Genomic DNA, 25,228 nt, shown 5'->3' on the forward strand with positions numbered 1-25,228 from the left:
GGTTTGAAACGTTGAGATGGAGTGTCTCACCTTGAGATTTCATTTTCCGAATTTTATTTCATTCCGACAAAATAGCAACTTTGCATGCAGTTATTAAGTGTATGAGTACGACTCTGCTTTAGAAAAATAATAATAATAAAAATTTCCAAATTATCAAAATTCATTCAGTTTATGGGTTCTGTATCTGAACAAGTTATTTTCTTTTGAAACAATTGAATTATGAAGTCGAATTTCAATCGAAAGCTTGTACCCGAATATAGGTACCTCTTGCAAACATCATAACTCTTTTCTTTTCCCCCACTCCCAGCATGTGTGCATTATTATTCGGCTAACCGTCGTACATACATTTTCGAGTGATTAACCCCACGCAGAAAACAAACGTGAATTTGAACATTGTGTAAAATCACTGACAGTTGTTAATTTTTCCTCCTTCTGATCGTCGGGGATGCTAAGAAGGGGGACCAAGTGTAGATGACCCATTTGTAAAATTAGTTAACTCTAGATTAGAGCGCGCGCGTGAGGATTCCGATTGTTGGGCCCACGTATTGAAACAAAACATTGTTTTATGCTTCTCCGGCGAATCGGCGATCGCTACCGAGCCGCGAGGACCGATTGTTGTGTGGTTGGCTCGCACGAAGTGTTCATTTTTGCACCCGGCTTGTTTACATCGACGAGTTATGAAATCGGACGACGGGTGTGAGGGAAAATTTGACGCATTGGATCGCACGCCATCATGGAGGATTTTATTTTTAAACATTGAAAACCAGAATTAACAGCATATATGCTCATGCTGTATCCAATTGTACCGGTGCTAATCTCTTTCTCCTTGTTGGAGTTAGATTTTGAATAAATTACACCACGTTTCAAGGTTTCTTCAGCTGAAGCAGAACTAATGAACGCACACACAGTCGTCACCCCGAAAACAGTGTCAAGTACCAAAAATAAATCTGGAAACGCGCGGAATCCGCCTCCGACAAATACCAGAGGTGATGAATTTGATGTGCAGCGCTAAAAGTAAAATCTTATGAAATCGACCGAGAGTCTTGATCCCCTCGAGAAGCAGCATACCTTTCCAACGACGTCAGCATCGGATCGAGCGAGCCGAGCGAAAAACACAAACGATTATTGCAATCTTCAGCCGGCTGCTGTGGAAAGTTCAGCACTCCTCCGTTGCCCGTGTTATTGTATAATCCGCCGATGGAACGAGATGAAAGTCTCCAATGGCCCGGGGGTTTGGAATATGTATCATCCCTCCATTCAAATTGGCACGGACGAAGCTGGGTTGAAATCATTTCCATGTAGTCGGGGAAACGGAGCGAGCGCGTCGTCGCTTGTCGTGCCCACGATTATTTACGTTTCCTCCCACCTGTAGCACCACTAAACAAACACACGAGATCCATTCAACGACTACTCGCTGTGGGGGAGGAGGGTGATATTCTTTTTCAACGTTGCCTTTGAATATCATCCAATGTTTTCACCATAAGCTATGTGTGCCGGGTGCAGAACTGAAACATTGGAACAAATCATAGAACGAATCATTTGAATATAATGTTGAATATTATAATAAATCATACCCAAATTTTTGCTATTGATTTGAATGTAGAGTAGTGATGAAACGAATAGTAGTTTGGCCGGATACCGGATTCCAGATATCCGGCAAGCTTAGAGACCGGATAGCCGGATCTCCGGCGGTCGGATATTCGGCTCTTTATTTGCGAATACGAGCTTAGGAGAAAAAACTGCATGTGTGCATGGAGCAAATGAAGGATTACATTTCAGGAAGTAATAAAACCCTTTTTGCATAAAAATAATAAGCTATGATCAAATTTTCCGTATATAATGAATATCCTTTAATAAAGTATCAAGTTTTCTGCAAGCAATATTGAACTTTTTTCTTTTATTAAGGATTCACTAACAGAAAAGGTTACAATGATGAAATTGGATATATTGAAATAGTTTTAATACTAGTTTAATATTCAAATAAGCAAAGAACATCAATAAATTATTTTCATTTAACCCTTTCACGTACAACATCGAGTCTCTCTCGTGGTGCGCTTGCAACGCAGGAAGCACAGAGTCGCTCAGGGCATCCGCACCAATGCGTTACTACTCAAGGTTTTTAGTCTCGAGTTTTGGTCGTTGCCAATTTATTAACTCGTCGATTTGCGCACCCGTCGTTGCTATCGCGGTTGCTATAGTATCACTTCTTTTTCGCACCGCAGGTTGCTAAATACGATTTCTATTACTAGAAGAAATGACAAATGTCAGTTAATTCTCTTTTCGTCGCGTTCATTTTTTGGTAGATAAATGTAATATATACACTTCCGAAATAATATTTCAGAGCAAAATCACAAAAAAACGAACACAAGACGAATGAAACCCACAACAATGTTTGACGTTTGTTGAAAATAGCAACACTTGGCTCGGTTGCTATTGCGTTGCCAAATTTGTTGACTCACTATTCACCGAGAGGCAGATTACTAAAGGGTGTGTCACATCAAATTGCATCACGGAAAAAACGCTGTAGAAATTCGCCCAGTAGACCGATCCGTTTGAAAAATTTAGACAGTAAAATAAAAGCTATTAAACAACTTTTGGCATTTTCTTTTTATTCATACTTCGAGCCCAAGCCCGTATGCTCGCACCTTCCTCTTTACCCCGTCCATAAGGTTCTGTACAACGTCAGGTTGTAGTTTTTTTTCGAATAGAAACCCATTTTCTCTTGAAGTCCGCCTCCGATTTGACAACTTTTGGGTTCTTCCGGAGGGCCTGCTTCATAATCGCCCAATATTTCTCTATTGGGCGAAGCTCCGGCGCGTTGGGCGGGTTCATTTCCTTTGGCACGAAGGTGACCCCGTTGGCTTCGTACCACTCCAACACGTCCTTTGAATAGTGGCACGAAGCGAAATCCGGCCAGAAGATGGTCGGGCCCTCGTGCTGCTTCAATAGTGGTAGTAAGCGCTTCTGTAGGCACTCCTTAAGGTAAACCTGCCCGTTTACCGTGCCGGTAATCACGAAGGGGGCGCTCCGCTTTCCGCAAGAGCAGATCGCTTGCCACACCATATACTTTTTTGCAAACTTGGATAGTTTCTGCTTGCGAATCTCCTCCGGAACGCTGAATTTGTCCTCTGCGGAGAAGAACAACAGGCCCGGCAGCTGACGAAAGTCCGCTTTGACGTAGGTTTCGTCGTCCATTACCAGGCAATGCGGCTTCGTCAGCATTTCGGTGTACAGCTTCCGGGCTCGCGTCTTCCCCACCATGTTTTGCCTTTCGTCGTGGTTAGGAGCCTTCTGAACCTTGTATGTACGCAGGCCCTCCCGCTGCTTGGTCCACTGGACGAATGAACTTGACAAATTCAGCTTATTGACGACATCCCGGACCGAACTTCTCGGATCACGTCTAAACTGCTTAACTACGCGCTTGTGATCTTTTTCACTGACGGAGCATCCATTTTTGCCGTTCTTCACCTTCCGGCCGATGGTTAGGTTCTCGAAGTATCGTTTGAGTACTCTGCTGACCTTGGATTGGACGATTCCCAGCATCTTACCGATGTCCCGATGTGACAACTCCGGATTCTCGAAATGAGTGCGCAGGATTAATTCACGACGCTCTTTTTCGTTCGACGACATTTTTCCAAATTTACGAAAAATTGACAGTGAAGCATGGCCAACGTGATCTATACACTCTTATCTGATTATAAGCGAAAGCTGAAGATATAATTCCTAAAAATTTAATTTCTACAGTGTTTTTTTCCGTGATGCAATTTGATGTGACACACCCTTTATTTCCCACACCTGAACCGCAACCACCAGTGGGGTTGCTGCGTTATGGTGAGGGTTGTCAAAATGTCTGTAACAACGCATTGGTGCGGATGCCCTCAGCAGAGAAGTGAAATTACTCGATGCGTGATCCATCAAAGCGTTTGCATTTGGTCGGCTCTTTCGAAAATTAAATCGTACGGGAAGGGGTTAAAATCACGATACTTGGAACCTAGGTAGTGGGGACTGAATCAGAACGGCTGTCAAAAAAGATCCAACGATTAGGAGTGTTATTTTTCTTATGATAATCAACACTTTAAAAAAGGTATTGTTATCAAAGGCAAAAATAATTAAACTTATAAAATGAACGAACTTCATTTTTCCGTCAATTGTTTAATTGGCCATTGCATCTCTGAAAGAGAATCTCATATTGCAAGGTATCAGAACCTGACCGATCATCAACAAACTACGAATAACGCGTAGTTCACTCCAAGATTTTAACGTGGGAGCGAAATTCGACATTGGCGAATTTCGATACGTACATACATAGCAAAAGTGAAATGTTTTGGGGACTTTTTTTTCTAACGTCGGTGAAAACAGTTTTGCTAGTGAAGCTGGCCAAATGAAATCCGCGTAATTATGATCAGCTAGTACTGGTTATGAATACAACGGTAAAGCAATCTGCGCTTCGAGGTTTTTTCTTCGGTTGAAATGTAACGATGTATCTCTATCAAAATTTTACAGTCGCAAGCGCACTGAAAAGAGAACAGATGCATGCGATGCAATCCCTCGACGCAAGACCCTAAAGTGCAATCCACAGCTCTCCTACAAAAAGAATCGAACATGCTCCGCCAACGGATTGAATGATAGTTTTTGCTGTACAAGGACAACACACCAGTTCGATTAAAGACAGCTATAATAATAATCCTCAAAATGTGTATGAAAGTTTTGCTACACTTTTGGTTTTCAATAACTCAAACATCGCACTTACTCCACAGATACGCGAATCCTTATTCGGAACTACATAGTTTGTCGTCTCCGCAAAAATCGACTCAGTGCGTCTGTAAATACGAAGGAATACGATAAAAGCTAACGCGAACATTTTCACTCGTATTCGGGCAGCCTTTCACTGAGCAACGCATTTTTAATGTCCATTTTCCCTGATATAATATTTCTCCGAATGAAATAAAAACAAACGAGGTCACAGTAACGTAAATGTATACTGCTGCGATTTGAAAACATTCGATGAAAAGTGGAACGAAGAGTTGCCAGATGATTTTTTAAAAAAGTCTGTAAAAATATGTGAAAGTCTGTTAAAAATGTGGAAATGTCTGTGAAAGTGTGCGGGTCTGTAGAAATCTCTTTTGACGTTCATTTTTCCAGATTCATTGATACTTTGTACATCGCGATGCACGTGAGATTGTCTTTTGTACATTATTGTATATTTTGTATATGTACAATATTTTTTCTTTTATATATAAGCCATTCCATGCCAAACTGATATAGTGGTTCTCAGATTTCGATGAAAAGTGCTAGTTTTGTTCTTTATCGCAAAAAATTAGACCCTTTTTTTATTTTTTCGTTAGGGTGGTCCGAAAACTCATTTTTCCCCAGTTTTTCCCAAAACTGACTTTTTTTAAAAATTCATAACTTTTGAATCACTGAACCGATTTAGATTATCGACATATCTAATTGAAGCCAATGAGCTAGCTTTTCATTAAAATATAATATATGGAAGTTGCAAAGAAATTTTGTTCTCGTAATTATCGATGGTAGTTTTTTTTATTATTTTCATGGCTTTGGACTAGAGAGCGCTATATATTTTTTCTACTTTTCCTGAAAGCTGCGGATGTTATACATAACATATCTCGATTTCAGAGATGCTATTTTTTTGTTTTTGAGATATGATTTTTTAAAGTTAACCGGTGGTTCGAAAAATCATTTTTCCCCTTGAGAACCACTTTATTGGCATGAAATGGCTGTATATACAGTAGTTTACATTTAATGCAACATTTAGCAAATTGGGCAGACCTGTAATGCGATACGTTTAATTGGACATTTTTACCTCTAATTGGACATTTTTGCAAACATCAAGTTCGGGGCCTATATTATGGTCCCACATTGAAAGTCCCAACCAGGCGTCGACAGGCGACATCATTATTGTTTTGATATGAATTCTATAGAACGAATTTCTAAACTTTTTCTCATCATAACATTGTTCTGTGGGCAGAATACCACAGATACAATAAAATGAAGACAGCTCAAAAGGGACCTTTCCTTCATCCGATTTTGGGATAAGCAACACATTTAGCCTTCCATTTTTTATTTATATAGATAGATAAAAGATATAGGAATGCGTTGTTTTGCCTGAAAATCCATTTCCACTTTCGAACAAAGATCAACTTCGCTAGCGCAAATTTTGAAGGGATTAAAAACGCTTATCATGATGTAATTTTCGGTCATATGGGAATTAATTTTTCCGAATTTTCCGACATTCCTTCTGAGTTTTCCGGAAACTTTCCGATTTTGTTCTCCACTATATTGATCTACGGGAAGAGACGAATACAACAAAATAAAGAAGGCTGAAATTGGATCATCCCTTCTTCGAGGCTCGCTTACGAACAGATTTGGCCTTCCATTTTCATTTATATAGATAGATATAGGCTAACAGTGCGAGGTTGAAGGGATGCTCAATGACTGGGATAAAACGGTCTCCGTTTTCGCTCGGATGTAGTCAATCTTAATATTACTCAAAGATGTTCAATTAAGGCTTTGAGAATCAACTCATTGTCGTTTGCTCAAAAGATACCCCTCTAGGAGAGTAATTTTTAAGGAAATTAGCGACGCACATGTTGCACCGTACGTTTGCTAAAAATGATTCGCTTGGCGGCGGCAGCGCTAATTCGGTTTACTCGGTTTGTCGTCGGCTGTTTTTGATATTCTCGGGAAATTACAATCTGTTAAGTTTTACCAATCTCATCGATAGTTCTCATAAGTTCTCGACTCTGTTCCCTCAGTGTCATGAAATATTGAAGTATAGTATAAATACATTTAATGCAATTTTTTCATTCATCGTGAAGAATCGTATTGTCTGTTTCGTCTGCAATTATTTCAGGGCAAAAGTACTTATGAAATCATGAAAAACGCTGATGTATACAATTTATTGTTCCCAAACAAAACACCAACAGAATGCAAAAGATACTGAAGTACTGTCGTTGGCCACTGAGCGATACTATGCTCACGACATCACTGCAATGCGACCTATTTTGTGCACGTAATCACTGTGGTGACATCGGCAGTTAGGCGCTAGTTTGCGCACATAACCACTGTGGTTACGCCGGACGACAAAGTGTTAATGAATTACTCAAAAAATGTAATACGATGAGTCAAATATCTTCGATGTGATAAATAGAGCCTCTCATTTTTCGAAAACCTGTGAAATATTGTTGTATCCAAAAAGTCTGCAACAAAAATAAAAAGTATTTTACAGATATGTCTGTAAATTTACAAACATATCGCCACTGGAATATGTCTCTGAACCCGAAGTAACTGGTTGAGGTAAATTCGGTTTGGCTTGAGAGATTTTTCGTAGATTAGCTTATTCATCAAATGGCTGCAGGTTATATTTTTTTCATCTTTTACGGAACATGACGATGCAGAGAACAATCAAGAGCATAAACTGTCGGATGATACGAAAACGTCTGGTTTTCGCAAAATACGGGAAGCGGATTTGAAAGAGACCTTTCTATGCTGTAAAACAAGTTCCCTCACTGGTTCTTGCCCCAGGATGGTATCATCGATTGTTTCGTGGGGGAGTAGCGATTTTTTCCATTAAGTGTTATAACCAACGATGGCCGATCATGACCGTACTAATGAAAGTGATTCAACCCATGTGTCAGACATGGTAGTCCACCACTGCGGGTTTTGCAATGGTAGCATCCCTCGAACAGCTTCATTATTCACATCTTCCTCAGTCATATCCGGTTTTGCAACAACAGCAGCAATATCATCACCACTATCAATTACTATGGAGCGGGAAAAACATGTCAATTCTTCCCGGAATAATTGGTTTTTCATCAATAAGTAGACAGTAGGAAACCTTGACAAAGGAATACTAGAATAACGACATAATGAAAATGAAGTAGATTATTGTAAGCATAATTTTAGAGGTTTTTGTTAACTTAAGGGGGACCCCTGTCAGGAAGGTCGAAAAATAATGAATTTTCGTGATTTTTTTTCGGATGTTGAGAGCAAAAAGAAGTGTTCGAGTATTTTGGTTTTTGTTTAAGGTATATTTGAATATGTGTTTTCGATTTGTTGATTGCACGAATTATGATTATTACGCTGTTGACAGTTTGATGATTTGAAATCGGAACCTTGCTGGTTTTGAAGCAACGGGGTGTCTCAGAACGAATTCTAATAAATATTATGGAACTTTATGACAATACCTAAAGCGTTACATAGGGGTTTTTGAAAATTCGAAAAATTGCCAAAACGACGGCCATTTTTATTGAAAATGAGTCATTTTTTATGAAAAATCGCTGTTTAGAATCTCATAAAAAAAATCGAAAAAATGAGATATCGAAAAACGGTTATGTAGAATACTTTAGATAATCCATTTTTACATGCTGATAAAATGTAAAAATGGAATCGGATGATTTTAAAGTTCACCCCTCTGAACTTTAGACAAGAATTCATTACAGTGGCGGATAGTGCACGGTGATCTGGTTGATTACCTCCGTGCCAATCACCGATAGTGGGAATGTTACTTTCCATTGCTCAGCCACACCATCGTCTGCGATTGTCTTCAAAAACACCGCTTCGGCGATGGGAGAGTGGCAGATGTTTCCTGTGGGGGCTCATTAAAAAAAAACAATGTTTGAAAAGAAACTTTAAATTTTGATATAACAAAAAAATAGGTGTCAACGGCGACCAATTAACACGTTGAGCCCCGGCCAAAATGGGGGACCGACAGAGAGCTTTTCGTCTGGCCCACGTCGGTCCCAACGAATCGATAGTGAACTTTTCTAAATATCTATTTGTAGCTTGGTTGTTGTCGTTTCCAATGCCGACACTCTTCGAACGAAAATTCTACTGTCGGTCCGGTGAGATTGCCACAAAAAAGACGTAAAATTCAGTGTCAGTCCTCAGGGACCGACGCGGGGCTTAACGTGTTAATACTTGCTCTATAGAGTTGAGGGAAAGATTCTCTCAGCACCGTTCACGTGCACATTTTGTCATCGCAGCAATCACTGCTCACTGCATTCTCTCTGTTTATTTACACCGCGCTTTTGGACACGATTTTTTTTATAGTGAGATAAAAAATAATTTATGCATATAAAATTGTTCTGTTCGTGTGCGCTTTAGAAACTCGAATAGTTCGGCAGTGATGGATCTCATATTATGACATAATATACAATCTACTCCAAGAATAGTTGTTGCTACTGCCAACACCTCAGGAAGCTTTAAGATTTCTAGATGAAATAAGCACACTTCCGAAATAAAGCTGTGAACGTAAATTAAATTTTTAGTATTGAATATGTATTTTATGTGACATTTCCTTGCAAGTGTTTGAAAAATCGTGAACTAAAATTGTGTCTGATAATGATTTTAAAACCATTTATTTTTATTCGACTGGCTTTGCCCACTCTGTACACGGCAAAGCGTAACAGGGTACAGGGTACAGCTAGTAAAATTTGAAACATAATAAATTTAGATGGAAATAAAATTTAATTCATGTGTTCTCAATTATTCTAATAAAATAAGGAAAAATGTCTACGTGGGCCACCGGGGGAGGGGTATGTAAATGTCCACGCTTGTCCACGGAGGGCGAGGGGGGAGTCTTAGATCGTGCTTTTTCTGTCCACGTGGTATGTGGACAGCCCCTGAAAGGCACGATGTCACTTCTAGGTGGATTAATTAGATTTTTTCATCATTCAACGGACATTCGTGATGAGTTCAGACATTGGTTGAATAAAATTATTCCCCACGCGATCGATAAACTTCTACGCATCATATATTAACGGGTGTTAAATAAAAAATGAGAATTTTTTCAATACCTTTCAGTAACTCAAATAAAGAGCGTAAAATTTTCTTTCTCCAAGAAAATTGCTCTTTGGGCTCCCTAGAAACAGTAGGCGTGTTTGGTTTTGCTAGTTTGAATTTAGTCAAAGCAAAGATAGTCATAGTGTCGGTGGATGACCAAAAAATACCGCGGGCCGTCTTTCGTTCTGGACGACGAAAGCTATTTTCCGCTGTTCAAAACGCATATTCCAGGATATAATAATTACTACTCCAGCGACAAGTCATCCACACCGCCTGAAGTGAAATACAAGTTCAAGCACAAGTTTAAAAAAAAGGTTATGTTGTACATCGCCTCACTCAGTGCCCTAGTGTATAAAAACAATTCCAAGGCCAAGGACACGAAGCAACTGACTACAAGAATCCGGAATTGTATCCGGAAAATGGACGTAAGTGCCGTACAACGTTCTTGTGAGAGCATCGCGACAAAGTTGCGTCGAACAGCAGACCACGGCCCTTACTCAAACATTCACTGTTATTAATAAAAAATACTGAAATCGATGAAAAAAACAAATTTTTTTTTATGTGTGATTGAAAAAATTCTCATTTTTTATTTAACACCCGTTACAAACCTGTCCATATTACCCCCACTATGTGTCCATATTACCCGCATCGAAATTTTTTTTGTACTTTTCGGTTTTAATTTCAAAAACATTGAAAAACACTTTTTTGTAAATATTTGGCCAGTTGGGTAGAGAAACAGTATATTGAATTGCAAGAAACTGCATCAAAGTTTTGAGTAACATGAAAAAAAAAATGGTTGAATGGCTACAAACGACAGAAAAATACAGCATTCGTCACCCCAATTAATATTCATAACAACGACAATTAGTGGAACCACCTGTATACACAAAATGTCTACTGTATTACACAATTTTGAAAACGACTTTGTGAAATTCTTCCCCCACTGCCTTTTTCAAACTGCGCATCCAAAAGTGCAGCCCTAAAAGTAGCCATTAATAACTTCTCATACTTTTCTCGCAAAGTAGCACCTTTCCTTCCTCACCCCTGGGGATAACGATTTCGTGCCAAGTCAACCGTTTCGTTAAATAGAGCATTCAGAGAGAAAGAGAGTGTAGCTTGTCACCGGTTCTATGTGCCGAAACGATCGTCGCGGAAAATATTTTGCGTTCCACTGTTTTATAGATCGTATAGCTTCAAACAAGCCGTGTGATAATGGCGCTAAAATTGCCCCTGTCATTGGCATAAGTGCTTTGATGAAATGGCAACAATGAACTAAGCGATAGAAAAAGAGAAAGAGATAGCTATGATGGATGTTCGGAATCGAAATATTAATAACAGTTTCAAATAGTTTATGTGTTTCGTGTTGTTTTACATATGTTCGCAAAAAAGTAATAATAAAGCGTCAGAAATTATATGAGATAAATTTACGGCCGGTTAGGTGTTTGTTGTGTTCTGTGCATCCTCGTCGTTCGGTAGTTGTAGTGAGGTCCACGGTGACGACAACGACGATGACGATGAGCCTGGTGTTGGTGATGACGTCGGAGGGAGCGGCGACGCGGATCGACTTGGAGGTCCCAGAATTAATCCACCAAGATTGCCGATATCGTAGGCAAGTTCTTCCGGCGAGAGGGGAGTGACCTGAACCGATGGCGTCTGGAGGGATGGGGTTGGTGAGCGGCTCTTCGTTTCGAAGATTAGACCGTCCAGGTGCGCTATGTCGTATACCATCTCCTCGGGTGTCATGTCCGGTAGATACGGTGAAGAGGAAGGAGAACGGGAAGGGATGATCAGCTTGGGGAGGGGTCTTGGTGAGTGAGAATCATGAGTTGGTGATTTTAAAGAGGGAATGGGAGAGATGATTGGTGTAAAATGAGATGTCGGGGAGGGGAGTGAGTTCAACAGTGGCGATCCGAGGCCCATTGAGGATGAATCAGGTGCGGACTCAGATGTTAGATCGGAAACTATGGACAGAGGAGACGGAGTTTGGTAGGAAGGTTGTTGATTGAGTGGGAACTCCGTGTGCGTTTCAGGAGGTTTCGCGTTCGGTACTTCGGGACTGATTGGTAAATCGCTTATCGGTTCAGGGGATGGGGTCACGACAACAGGAAGGTCAACTGGGAACTTTTCCTGCTCTACTGGTACAGGACTCGCTACTCGCGAGGGTTCATCTACCTTTGTCTCTAAGCTAGAGCTCTTGATGATCTGTTCAACCTCCTCATCATCGCTGTCGTAATCCTCTAACTCCAAGTGACTGGTCATATTCTCGGGGAACTTTTTGATCCATTCGACGTAGTTCACGTTATGACTGTAGACACGGGCGGGATGCGCTTGGTCGCTAGTGCCGTAAAATGATCTTGAAGAAAGTGAATCATGAAAGCGTGCCTCGATCCCCTTGTCATCCGTCACCATTAGACTTGGCACACCGGAGGTCATCGGCGTCGTCGGTAGCATATAATTCGGTGTAACAGGTTTCGGAGGAGCGATTTTGATCTCTTCCATACTGTTGATGTAATCCTCAAGTTCCGACGGCGAAACGCTGAACCGTTGGTCTGCGAACTGGTCCATGAACGTTTGGTCGAAATTAATCGGCGTAACACTGCGGGCCAATCGTTTCCGCGTACGAAATCGCTTGGGCGGCGTTGATCGCTTGTCTTCCGCCGATGGTTCACGCGATCTCCTCCGATCGGCACCACCAGCATCAAGGTCAGCCATCGCAGCTTTTCCGGGCTGTGTTGGTGGTGGTGGAGGTGTTGATGGCAACTGTTCATGAGGTGCTTTACCAACATGCGAGTCTAGACTAGCGGTTGATGCATCGGTAGAAGCAAAAGAAAAACTACCATCCCTACTTACATTTCGATCAGGTTGACCTCGCGGAGATGAAGAGTGATCAGCAGTGGCTTTATTGCGAGCATCATCCTTGACAAATTCGTCCTACGGTTCAAAAAGGTGGAGTATGAGAAAACATTCTCAACATCTGAGATCTATTTCTTGAATAATACTCACTGTGAGCGATGATACCGGTGATTCGGTAGATCCAACGGACCTCATCGACGCTGGAGAGATGGTAGCTTCCTTCGGAAGCATTGGCTGATCCAAGGTTGACGCCTTTGATTGTTGTCGTTCGTTCTCCAGGAATGCATCCACGTATGGTGATGGAGATTTGGATTGCTTGGTGCGATCGGAATCATATTCCTCCAATTGGATGACTATTTCCTTATAAGCTTCACCTTTTCGCTCTTCGTCCAGCAGCAGTGCCGTCAGATCACTCTTCTTTCGCGTTCGCTTCAGAGTCGGATGGTCCGATTCGGGACTGTTGGAATGGGAGCTAAGATTCGAGGGAACGGTTTCGCTACTTCTCAGCAGGGACTCCTTCGTCAGTTGTGGTACTTCTGGAAACAGGTTTCGTGAACTTTGTACCCACTGGTTGGTTTCTTCCTCACGTTCAGAAATATTTTCCCCATCGTCCAAAGCACTGCTTTCACTGTCGCGAGCTTCCTCTTCGATCGAAAACTGTCGCGAGGTGAGTATCTTCCCCTTAATATCGTCTTTCTGCGGTTTGACATCACCCCACGGTTTCACCATTTTTATACCCAGCGAAAGCTCCGGCGAGTGTTCGATACTCCGCATTCGATCTCCTTCTTCGTGCATTGGACACTGTTCGTGTATTGGACTAATTCTATGCCTTCTCGAGTTTGGATCTAGTTCCTCTTCCCGGACATAAATCAACGGCATAAAGTCCTCCATTGTCTTACTTTCTTCCACCTCTAGCTGTGTTAACCTTTCCATTTCGTCGGTGCGATCTTCGGATGTGTTGGAAGATACGGATTTCTTCTTCACTGTTCGCCTAAACTCATCGTCTCGATGAATCGGTCGAAACTTTTTACCCTTTTGAGAGCCCTCTTCGTCTAGCACAATTTGGGGAATTGAAGGACTCTCGGCACGACTAACGGTCCTTGAGCGGAGCTCTTCGATCGCCAGCTCCCGATCCACGGATTTCCTCTCCAACTCCTCCAGTTTCACGTTCAACTGTTTCAACTTCTGTTCCTTGTCTTGATTCTTATGCTCCAAGTCCTTTATTTTTGCATTCAACTGATCCAACCGCGCGTCGTCGAATTTCTCCACACGATAACCGTCCTTGTAGAGCACCCCATCCTGGGCATACGTTAGACCCTCAACCGGACTCTTCGGTGCACTATCGATCTGTTCCTTCAGCAAGCGCCGATACTGCTCCAGGTCGATATCCTTGGCAGGGGCAGCCGTCAGCTGATTCGACACCAGCGCCAAACAGTTTATCACATCCATGGCGCCCACGCTGGCCACTAGAATCGACAGAAGGATGCCCATTTTCAGCACTTCAGATGGAATTTACTCAAAAAAAAATTTCTTTCGAAAAACGTTATGTAACCACACAAAATGATTGCATAATCAGGTGCGACGGAAGTTCGTTTCGCAAAAGCGTTCCCACGCAAAGCCACCGATTGCGTTCTGTACTAAAAGCTTCTCATGCTTCCTTCGGATGTTAGCTTTCCATTCCAAACGTCAACAATTCCGGACTTAACCAATGGCTTTCGTTGCCTGCCCAATGTCGGATCGCAGCAGCGGCAGCGTTTAGCGTATCAGCGTATCAACTAATTACCCGTTCCGTTGACAAAACCAAACTAATCGCACTCGGTGGTATCGATCGGAATCAATTCAAAAGTGCATTCGGGGGGAAATAAAGAAAATATAACATTTCGAGCAGTTTCCCGATTAGTTGCAATCGGTTGGCAGTCGCGAAAGTGAAAGCGAAAATTAACGTCTCGTCTTAAGGAGGCGTTTTTGCATTTGGGGAGGAATAGGACAACGGAAGGAAGCAAAACAAAACGTCTTGATTGATGTTGATGTTTGTTTTTCTGTTTTCAATGTTGATGTTGTTGGCCGTGTGACTCATGTTGTGTGTTGCCGTCTGGGTGCACATTAGCGCACATTAGATTTTGTATTGATTCAACACTGTATTCGTTGGTGTTTTTCGACAAGTGATACTGAGTGTGACATGAATTCCACGGGGGTCAAGTGCACGGACAAACTGAGGTTCAGAGAAAACTTGGAAAATGCAATGACGAAGTGACGCAAAACTGCTACTACTATCGATATGTTAGTTATAATGGTAGTGCGTTCTTGTGATTTCAAATGTTATTTTGTTATATTATTTTTTTTCCTCGGTAGAATACTAATAAAACTGAACGCACAATTTTCACAATCATCTCCATTTCATTATTAAATCGTACTCAAACATCTTGAAATTCCATCCTGTTTACTTCATGCAAATGCGATGGAGAACAGAGCCAAAAACCAAAACCGTCTTGTCTTGAATTATCTCCAACACTTTTCCGAAGGATGAATCGCGCCATAGACATTATTTACCACCTTTGTGATAAATGAACCATTCGTCCACGTGATTTATCCCCATTAGGTAACGGTAACTGTAAATAAGTAGTCAACTCATGCCACATCTTGCCTATTGCGCCATTATTCACGGTGATATAAACGCATCCTCAGCTGCAATCTGTCGTTAACGAAAACTGTGGGAGGAAATGATGTGAACTTCTGCAGACGTTGGTTAGTTCCAGGTTTATGGTTGCACGGAGAATATCGTCACTACACTCCGTATTTCAGTCTCAGTTTACAGATTGCGATCCAGATCCCTGAATCAGAATTCAAATTTCAGATTTAAAATTCCAGAGTATCATAATTCAATCTCAGATCCCAGCGTGTGATTCAGACTGCTTATACAACATTTAAGATGGAAGATAAGAGATTCTGATCTTCAGACACATGTAGCAGATTTGGATGCGGATTCTAAATGTTTCGATACAAATCCCAGAATTCAGATTTCAGGTGTCAACATTAACCTTTTGCGGAGGTAATAAATTTGGACATGGGTGTCGTACTGGTCGGAATAATTTTCCCTTGAAATAGTAGTGATGTAAACTTTGATGAATAAGATTTGTTTATTTTTTTATTTACTTCAGATAAATATGTACTAAACAATGTTGTGTTGTTTTCATATAAAAATATATGCTATAATTCCCCTTCGTGTGATATGTTTCGAAACAGTCCCTAAAATGCAGTACTGGTTTTCGCATGTATCACCAAAATAATTAACACGTTTAGCCTTGCTATGCTTCTCATTCAGCCCGCATCGCAAGCATCTGCAAAATATCAATGCCGGTCTCGGCTATAGAAGATATTCATTGTATAGAAAGAAAATAGTCATAAATTCGACTAGTAAGTAGTACCATTTCATGAAACACCCGAAAATCAATTATCCATTTTTTTAAAATATTTCCTTATATTGTAATTGTGATCTGTGATCTGAGTTTTTCATGGTTTCTTTGAACAGATTCTACTAATGTTTTACTTGTAACATTTTTGTGTAAAATTTCAAGATTTACATTTTCTCCGAACTTTGTTTTATTAGAAACATGCCCAGAACATGCCAATCGCGAGAATTTACATAGAATTAGGCAAATCAGATGAATCAGATGAATCAGGCGGATCAAATGAATCAGATTCAGTTTTTAGTTATAATTATAGATTCTAGGATAGGGATTCCAAAAAAACCGATTCCTGATTTTCGATTAAAAATGTCTGATGCAAGATTCCTGATTCCTAATCTGAGATATAAATTCATACTCTGTTCTAAATTTCATCTTAGATTTGAACATCAGATTCAGACTTAGTATTTCAAATTACATATTCCGGATACAGGTCGGACTCGATTAACCGGAGACTCGATTATCCGGGATTCGATTATCCGGAATTTTAGACTCGATTATCCGGAGTATTTTATTTTTGATTTTCGGAAATTTTGAATAATTTGTATAATAATTCTATATTGAATAGCTAATACGGGTATCAAAAGAAAGGGCTTGATTAGTAGAATGCAGTTATTTATGAAAAATGCAAGTCCAAGATGGCGGCCACTACAAAATGGCGGATTGCATATTTTCTCAGAACTCCATCAATATGAGTATCAATCGAAAGGGCTTGACTAGTAGAACACAGTTAATTATGAAAAATGCAAATCCAAAATGGCCGCCACCGCAAGATGGAGCCATATATATTTCACAACCCCATTAATATGGGTATCACACGAAAGGGCTTGACTAGTAGAATACAGTTATTTATGAAAAATTCAAATTCAAAATGGCCACCACCACAAAATGGCGCCATATATATTTTTTTCACAGCCCTATCAATATGGGTATCAAAAGAAAAGGCTTGACTAGTAGAACACAGATATTTATGAAAAATGCCAAAAAATGTATCAAAAGAAAGTTCTCGACTAGTAGAACATAGCAGATAGTGAAAAATCCAATTTCAAGATGGCCGCAGTCCCCAAACAACTAATTACTTTTTGAATGGTTTCATTCAGCTTGACCTGTTTCTATGTACGTTTGAATGTTTGTTGGGTTGTCCCACATTAATAGAAAATTGACCCCGTTCCTGTTGAATGATTGTTCTGAAATTTGGAACATACATTAAATTCTACTGTCATTATAAAACTGAGTATTCCATGATCCTAAAAAATTCAATTTGGCCGCCGCAAAAAATGGCTGAATGGCTAGATTTGGAGAATACACTACACTATGAACAACATAAATTCGAAAACGTCGCCGCCACAAAATGGTCGACTATGTATTTTTTTGCAATCCCCTCAATATTGGTATCAAATGAAATGCTTTGACTAATAGAATACAGTACAGGTCGGACTCGATTATATACAGACTCGATTATATGTGATTCGATTATATACAATTTTGGACTCGATTATATTCAGTTTGAAAAAACATATTTTTTTATATTTCAAATATGGCTTATTTCATGAAGAAATGTAACCTTTCAACGTTAAGGTGAAGTTCAAGTTGCTATTACATGTACAGTGGGGAAAAAATTTTGAAGATTTTGCTTGAATTTTCACCAGGAATTGTTTATATCGATATTGCAGCCAAATTAAGAAAGATAGAAGTTGTGCGTCAAAGAACAAATTGTGGTAACCGCTCCACAACTTCATCTAGTTTAATATAAATTTTTAGGATAAAATTAATAATAACACATTAAAAATTATTAACTTTTAAGTGTTTCACTTCCAAAATGTTATTAAAATTCACTAATTTAGTTGTTCCACTACTATATCCTGTAGTAAATTTTCTCATCTTTCAAACGAAAGCATCAGAATCGTCATCCGTAGCGTACTTTTGGATGTAGAGCCAGCTTGAAGCAACACAGTCCGAAATAAAAATAAAGTTCTGTAACTCTGTCATTGTTGAAATTCGAACATACGCGTAGGAGGATTTTTTTAATCAAATATGATCGTCTATCACCTTCTAAGAGAATCTGGATAAATTATTTTTTTTCATGTGAGAAAGATGTTTTCTGACTTCAAGGGGATAAAATCAAATTCTTTTTTTTATTTTCATAAAACGAAAAATACATGCAAAAAAACAAATAAAAAAAATTGTTTTGACTCGATTATTCGGAGGATCGAGTCCGACCTGTACTTCAGAATTCAAATTCGAGATCCAGATTTTAGAATCTAGATTAGACTTAACAGACTTACTCATTCTAGATTACAAATACAGATGGGACTCGATCATGTATGATTCGATTAAATTCAATTTTAGACACGATTATACACAGTTTAAGAAAGTTTTAGGAAAAGAAATTGGAGACTGTAGATAATCTAGTGAATCTCGTACAAGATTTCAGATTTTAGATTTCGAGTTCAATCAAAAACATAAAAAAAATAAAACAGACCCAGATTTTAGAGCCAGATATTGTGGTAGCATAATTTGGGATCGGATGCGGATCTGCGAATACACCAACCGATTTCTGATATAACATTTTCGTTGACAGATGACACAAAACACAACTCTTTGCATTTGGCACGATTCTGGACACTGGCTACCAGCTACTCGACCGCGATCCGCTGATATTTCTTCTATATATCTTAATAATGTTACTATATTTTGATTTCACTTTGTGTGTCATTCCAAAAGGAAACTTCAAAGAAACATCGAGTGTTTCAATTTCCCGTAATCACTAATATTCACTCATTGGCCCATGAGTGGAATAACATTTCGTATTGATTGTTCGGAAGATTGTATTGATTGTTCGGAAGATTGTCCCATCAAAAAACAATGTTCGATCAAAATACGATATTCCTCTTTTTCCGTTTTCTATACGAATGCTCAGGTAGTGACACCTAAACAACTGTAGTTTTTGAACAAATAAACGAAATGTCATGAAACTCCACACGTAAGTTATTGACAGATGAACCTATCGAAATGAATCTTATTCATTTTAGAGGCGTCATTTGTTGAAAATCCCGGGACTTTTCAACCCATTAAGTACAGTCATTCTATGCATTGCATGTATAAAATCAAAACTCAATACAACAAATAAAACAACAGTGGTCAAACTTTTTTTTACATAATTAAACAAATTAATGCCCAACAAATGACTACGATTCTCAAGTGTGAAGCTTATGCACAACATACTAATGAAATACTAATGAAACACAAATACAAATTTCAGCATAACTCGAGAATTAATCAAACAAGGGGGGATTCTGCAGAACGCGAGGATCAATGAATTATAATAATATAAGGGGCAATAAATGTTTCTATAGTGGTTTGACACTCGCATAACTCGAGAATCAATCAAGAAAACGGAACCAAATTTGGGATTTGAGGGTTTTTGGGTTCGAGAATGGTTCTATGATGGTATGACACCCCTCCCTCCTCTGGAATGGAGAGAGGGTCTCATAAAAATGTTACACATATTTCAACCAAACATGACAATTGAAAATTTTCGGAAACCTCCTATAATTACATAGTGATAAGCGTTGTTAGTCCATTTGATGTTTGTGCCAATAAAATTGATTTTTGTTCGAAAGTGGAAATGGATTTTAAAGTGATAAAACGCACTCCTATATCTTCTTCTATCTATATAAATAAAAATGGATCGCCGAATGTGTTGATAAGAGCAAAACCCGAAGAAGGAGTTATTCGATTTAGGGCTATCTTCATTTTATCACATTTTCTGTATCAAACATTCACTCCATGTAACGGAGAAACACGTTATTTGCAAGTGATTGAAAAATTCTGAACGCGAATTGTGTCTGAAAATAATCTGATATTATAATGACGAGTTTTGGTAGAAGTCTTAGGAAAATTATATTAAAAGTAAATGGTAAAGGGTCAGTTAGAAGATGAATCAATGAACAGTTCTGCGATTGGACCCATGATCGTAAGTAAGAAAACGTGAGTGTTCGGAGGTATTGATAACAAAAAATAAATTTTGGGCGGGACGAAGTTTGCCGGGTCAGCTAGTGAAGAATAAATATAGATGAATTGATCAAAATGGAAGCAAATTTTTTGTCTACTTTATTTTGATGGAATAGAAAATAAATATATTCGACGAAAAAAAGCATCAAAAGTAATACAGGTCGGACTCGATTATCTGGAGACTCGATTATCCGGGATTCGATTATCCGGAATCTTAGACTCGATTATCCGGAGTATTTTAGTTTTGATTTTCGGAAAATTTGAATAATTTGGATAATAATTCTATATTGAATAGCTGATATGAGTATCAAACGGAAGGGCTTGACTAGTAGAACACAGTTATTTATGAAAAATGCAAATCCAAGATGGTGGCCACTACCAGCCTCTGCTGATCGATCAATGCCAGACGTTGTCAGATGATTTTTGGTGGTCTTCATTTAGCAGAAATGAGACGTTCGAATCCTTCAATTAAATCACTGTAAGCATCCTTTCGCGTGCATTAGAAAGCATGTTAACGATGAAAATAAATGAAGCTCAAGCAGTCGCAATCATCAATTTAGATTCTGCATTCAAAATTGAAAGGAAAATACAGCATAAATGAATGAAGTTTCGGTATACGTAGAGGATATATCGATTTTACCTAACCCCGATGAGCTAAGATGAATTAATCGAAAATGACTCTGGCTAAAGTAAAAGGAAATAGTAAAAAAAATCATTTAGCACTGAGCTCTTTTACAACATGAGGTCGCGCACTATCACACCTTCATCGTGTGAGTCACATTGAATACAGAACCATGGAGCCGTTAAAGCTCTATTCGGACGTTAACTTAATAGGGTGTTTACCATGATTCTCAGTGTTTGTCCATTTCATCATTTACAATATGATTCAGGAATCCCTTAACAATCCCCGACTCAGATTTTCTAGCAGAAGTTTACAAGCAAGTGGACATCGTTTAACATCTCTCGGCTCTAAGTCATACGGCACTCATTTTTATTTGTTCATGAATCATTTTTGTAACATTGGAGAGTGGATGATGGCGATACCTTATTAAATACTATTGCGCCATATTGTTTTTGTATCTTGATCAAGTAATTCATCTGAAATTGCATGCTCAAAAGGATTTCTCTTTGAACGTCATGACTATAGAATCAGTGATGATGAAATACGGTGCCACTAGTAGTACCGTTCTTCGAGCACGATATTGTTCTTACTGGACCAAACGACTCGCTGAAGCGGAGTCTAGTGACTAAAACCTGGGGGTAATCAGGTTCGGATGTGGATGCTTGCTCATTGATGATAAAACATACATGAGAATGAATTTCGGATAACTTTCAGGCTAAAAATATTACTTAGCCACCGCACAAGGAGATGTCCAGATTTGAGATTGTATTCATGGATAAATTTGCTTGGAAGTTCATGATTTGGCAAGTATTTGCACCTGCGCACATACAAGACGATGGACTCGAAGTTCTACAAAGAAGAGTGCTTCAGTAAACATGTGCTGCCTTTCTCGAAAGTACACAAAGGACCAGTGAAGTAATGGCCTGCTTTGGCGAGTTGTCACTACAGTCAGGAGGTCAGGGGTAGTTCAGTGGGGTGGTTTCTATCGACATGAATCTAAAGGGTGTGTCACATCAAATTGCATCACGGAAAAAACGCTGTAGAAATTTAATTTTTAGGAATTATATCTTCAGCTTTCGCTTATAATCAGATAAGAGTGTATAGATCACGTCGGCCATGCTTCACTGTCAATTTTTCGTAAATTTGGAAAAATGTCGTCGAACGAAAAAGAGCGTCGTGAATTAATCTTGCGCACTCATTTCGAGAATCCGGAGTTGTCACATCGGGACATCGGTAAGATGCTGTGAATCGTCCAATCCACGGTCAGCAGAGTACTAAAACGATACTTCGAGAACCTAACCATCGACCGGAAGGTGAAGAACGGCAAAAATGGATGCTCCGTCAGTGAAAAAGATCACAAGCGCGTAGTTAAGTAGTTTAGACGTGATCCGAGAAGTTCGGTCCGGGATGTCGCCAATAAGCTGAATTTGTCAAGTTCATTCGTCCAGCGGATCAAGCAGCGGGAGGGCCTGCGTACATACAAGGTTCAGAAGGCTCCTAACGGCGACGAAAGGCAAAACATGGTAGGGAAGATGCGAGCCCGGAAGTTGTACACCGAAATGCTGACGAAGCCGCATTGCCTGGTAATGGACGACGAAACCTACGTCAAAACGGACTTTCGTCAGCTGCCGGGCCTGTTGTTCTTCTCCGCAGAGGACAAATTCAGCGTTCCGGAGGAGATTCGCAAACAGAAACTATCCAAGTTTGCCATAAAGTACATGGTGTGGCAAGCGATCTGCTCTTGCGAAAAGCGGAGCGCCCCCTTAGTGATGACCGGCACGGGAAACGGGCAGGTTTGCCTTAAGGAGTGCCTACAGAAGTGCCTACGAACGAAAAAGAGCGTCGTGAATTAATCCTGCGCACTCATTTCGAGAATCCGGAGTTGTCACATCGGGACATCGGTAAGATGCTGGGAATCGTCCAATCCACGGTCAGCAGAGTACTAAAACGATACTTCGAGAACCTAACCATCGACCGGAAGGTGAAGAACGGCAAAAATGGATGCTCCGTCAGTGAAAAAGATCACAAGCGCGTAGTTAAGCAGTTTAGACGTGATCCGAGAAGTTCGGTCCGGGATTTCGCCAATAAGCTAAATTTGTCAAGTTCATTCGTCCAGCGGACCAAGCAGCGGGAGGGCCTGCGTACATACAAGGTTCAGAAGGCTCCTAACCGCGACGAAAGGCAAAACATGGTGGGGAAGATGCGAGCCCGGAAGTTGTACACCGAAATGCTGACGAAGCCGCATTGCCTGGTAATGGACGACGAAACCTACGTCAAAGCGGACTTTCGTCAGCTGCCGGGCCTGTTGTTCTTCTCCGCAGAGGACAAATTCAGCGTTCCGGAGGAGATTCGCAAGCAGAAACTATCCAAGTTTGCCAAAAAGTACATGGTGTGGCAAGCGATCTGCTCTTGCGGAAAGCGGAGCGCCCCCTTCGTGATGACCGGCACGGTAAACGGGCAGGTTTACCTTAAGGAGTGCCCACAGAAGCGCTTACTACCACTATTGAAGCAGCACGAGGGCCCGACCATCTTCTGGCCGGATCTCGCTTCGTGCCACTATTCAAAGGACGTGTTGGAGTGGTACGAAGCCAACGGGGTCACCTTCGTGCCAGGGCAAATGAACCCGACCAACGCGCCGGAGCTTCGCCCAATAGAGAAATATTGGGCGATAATGAAGCAGGCCCTCCGGAAGAACCCAAAAGTTGTCAAATCGTAGGCGGACTTCAAGAGAAAATGGATTTCTGTTCAAAAAAAAACTACAACCTGACGTTGTACAGAACCTTATGGACGGGGTAAAGAGGAAGGTGCGAGCATACGGGCTTGGGCTCGAAGTATGAATAAAAAGAAAATGCCAAAAGTTGTTTAATAGTTTTTATTTTACTGTCTAAAATTTTCGAAAGGATCGGTCTACTGGGCGAATTTCTACAGCGTTTTTTCCGTGATGCAATTTGATGTGACACACCCTTTAAATCTATCCAATTGCCCCCAATTTCGTTCAATAAAAATATTGAACAGTTATGGAATATAGAGCGGCAACTCAAGAAAAATGTTAAGGTTTCACGGCACAGACTGGATCGGGACACGGTTTAGATGCCCAGATTCGATAATAAACTATTTGATAAGTTTTAATTATAATTGATCTGTAGGGTTCACATGGAACATAAAATGCTACTGCTGAAGGTGGATCTTCCTCACCGATATTTCATTTTTTTTCTTGAATTCAATAATTTACTAAACTTAAAATGGAACTTAATTACGCGTCATCTCTTCCTAGCGATAATCCGCTAAACTTAATGCATAAGAAAGGAAAACACACTGCATGGGACTGACGAAAGCCAATCAGCAGTCTGTCATCAAATCGACCGCCACCGACGGACAACTATATTTAGAATGGTCGGAACATTCGAAAACCAAAACCAGTGAATTGTCACTGGCGTACAGCGAAACCACCCAATCATTGGCCAGCTGCCAGCAAATCTTGCGCTTTGAAACAGGAGAGCCATAGATGCCACTGCACACAGTGGCGAGAACCGCTCAGGTGCTGCAAAACTGCTTGAAATGGCCTGAAACGCGTCGTCCCTCTTCAAGCATTTTGCAGACACCGAGAGGTAAATAATGCACTTTTGCTCTCGACGCGACTTAAAAAAGCGGAAAATGCGTTTCACTTTTTCTTCCGACAGCAAGCGGCCACCAGAGCCGCCCCCATTGCCCGCGTCGCATCGCATGTGAGCTTCGATTGAAAAATACGAACATCGCATCCCGTTGTCAACAAGGCGATTTTTAGAAGAAAAATCGTTCCCATTTTGTTTTTTCACTTAACACCCGATAATCGTGTGGTGCTACACGAGCTGCTGTGAGTGAGGGGACGGAAAACTGCCACCACAAAAAAAAAAAAACTCGTGTGCAAATGTTGATAATCCTCAGCTGGGTTAGTGCGCGGAGGATTTCCCCTCGGTGAAGGAATATGTTCAAAAGCGGCGGGATTTAGTCAGTGACGTGTGATGGGGGTCCATTTTTTGTTTGCTCTCAGGCGTCAGGAATGGTGCAGTATATTTTCAACCTGACTGCAATTAAGGAATTAAATTAACTGCGGGTGTACAAAATAAACAACCCATTCCGAGCGAATTGTTTGCAATCACGATGACGCTGACTGATGATTGTTACGGCGTGGATTTGAATCGCGGTTTTTGAAAGATAAGCTGCTGCAAAAGGCATAGAGATCTCCAAAAATACACGATGGTCTCACTCCGTGATTACGTATTATGATACGGGTGGAAAATTTGGGGACGAAAACTGGGGGAAATTTGAACGTGTTTGTTTCTCGAATCAGTGCAGGGTAGAGATACAAATGAGTGGGAGCAGCTGTCTGTGCGAATATTTGTTGGACGAATTCTCGAAGTAAGTCCTGGCTGGTTTGTCAAAAATTGGTTTGAGTAACCGTCAGTTTCCTCGTAATCATCCAATCGAAACA

General features: G+C 40.4%; 1 protein-coding gene across 7 annotated transcripts in view; it reads right to left on the reverse strand.

Moving 5' to 3' along the window:
• The window catches only part of LOC129770833 (four and a half LIM domains protein 2), a 422,902-nt gene that overhangs the window by 99,617 nt on the left and 298,057 nt on the right, over nucleotides 1-25,228 (reverse strand). For 2 of the 7 annotated variants that reach the window (XM_055773936.1, XM_055773937.1), the window contains exons 2-3: nucleotides 12,808-14,123; nucleotides 11,150-12,735 (exon numbers count right to left, since the gene is read on the reverse strand). The exons of 3 other annotated variants lie outside the window; for them this stretch is intronic. In XM_055773936.1, coding sequence (XP_055629911.1) covers nucleotides 11,239-12,735; nucleotides 12,808-14,123 — 2,813 coding nt within the window. In that variant the 3' untranslated portion in view covers nucleotides 11,150-11,238. Of the gene's footprint in view, nucleotides 1-11,149; nucleotides 12,736-12,807; nucleotides 14,474-25,228 lie in introns of those variants that run through there. 2 more of the 7 variants (XM_055773938.1, XM_055773935.1) reach the window with 2 other exon arrangements.

Source organism: Toxorhynchites rutilus, chromosome 2, assembly GCF_029784135.1.
Source record: "Toxorhynchites rutilus septentrionalis strain SRP chromosome 2, ASM2978413v1, whole genome shotgun sequence".
In the NCBI taxonomy this organism is placed as follows: Eukaryota; Metazoa; Arthropoda; class Insecta; order Diptera; family Culicidae; genus Toxorhynchites; species Toxorhynchites rutilus.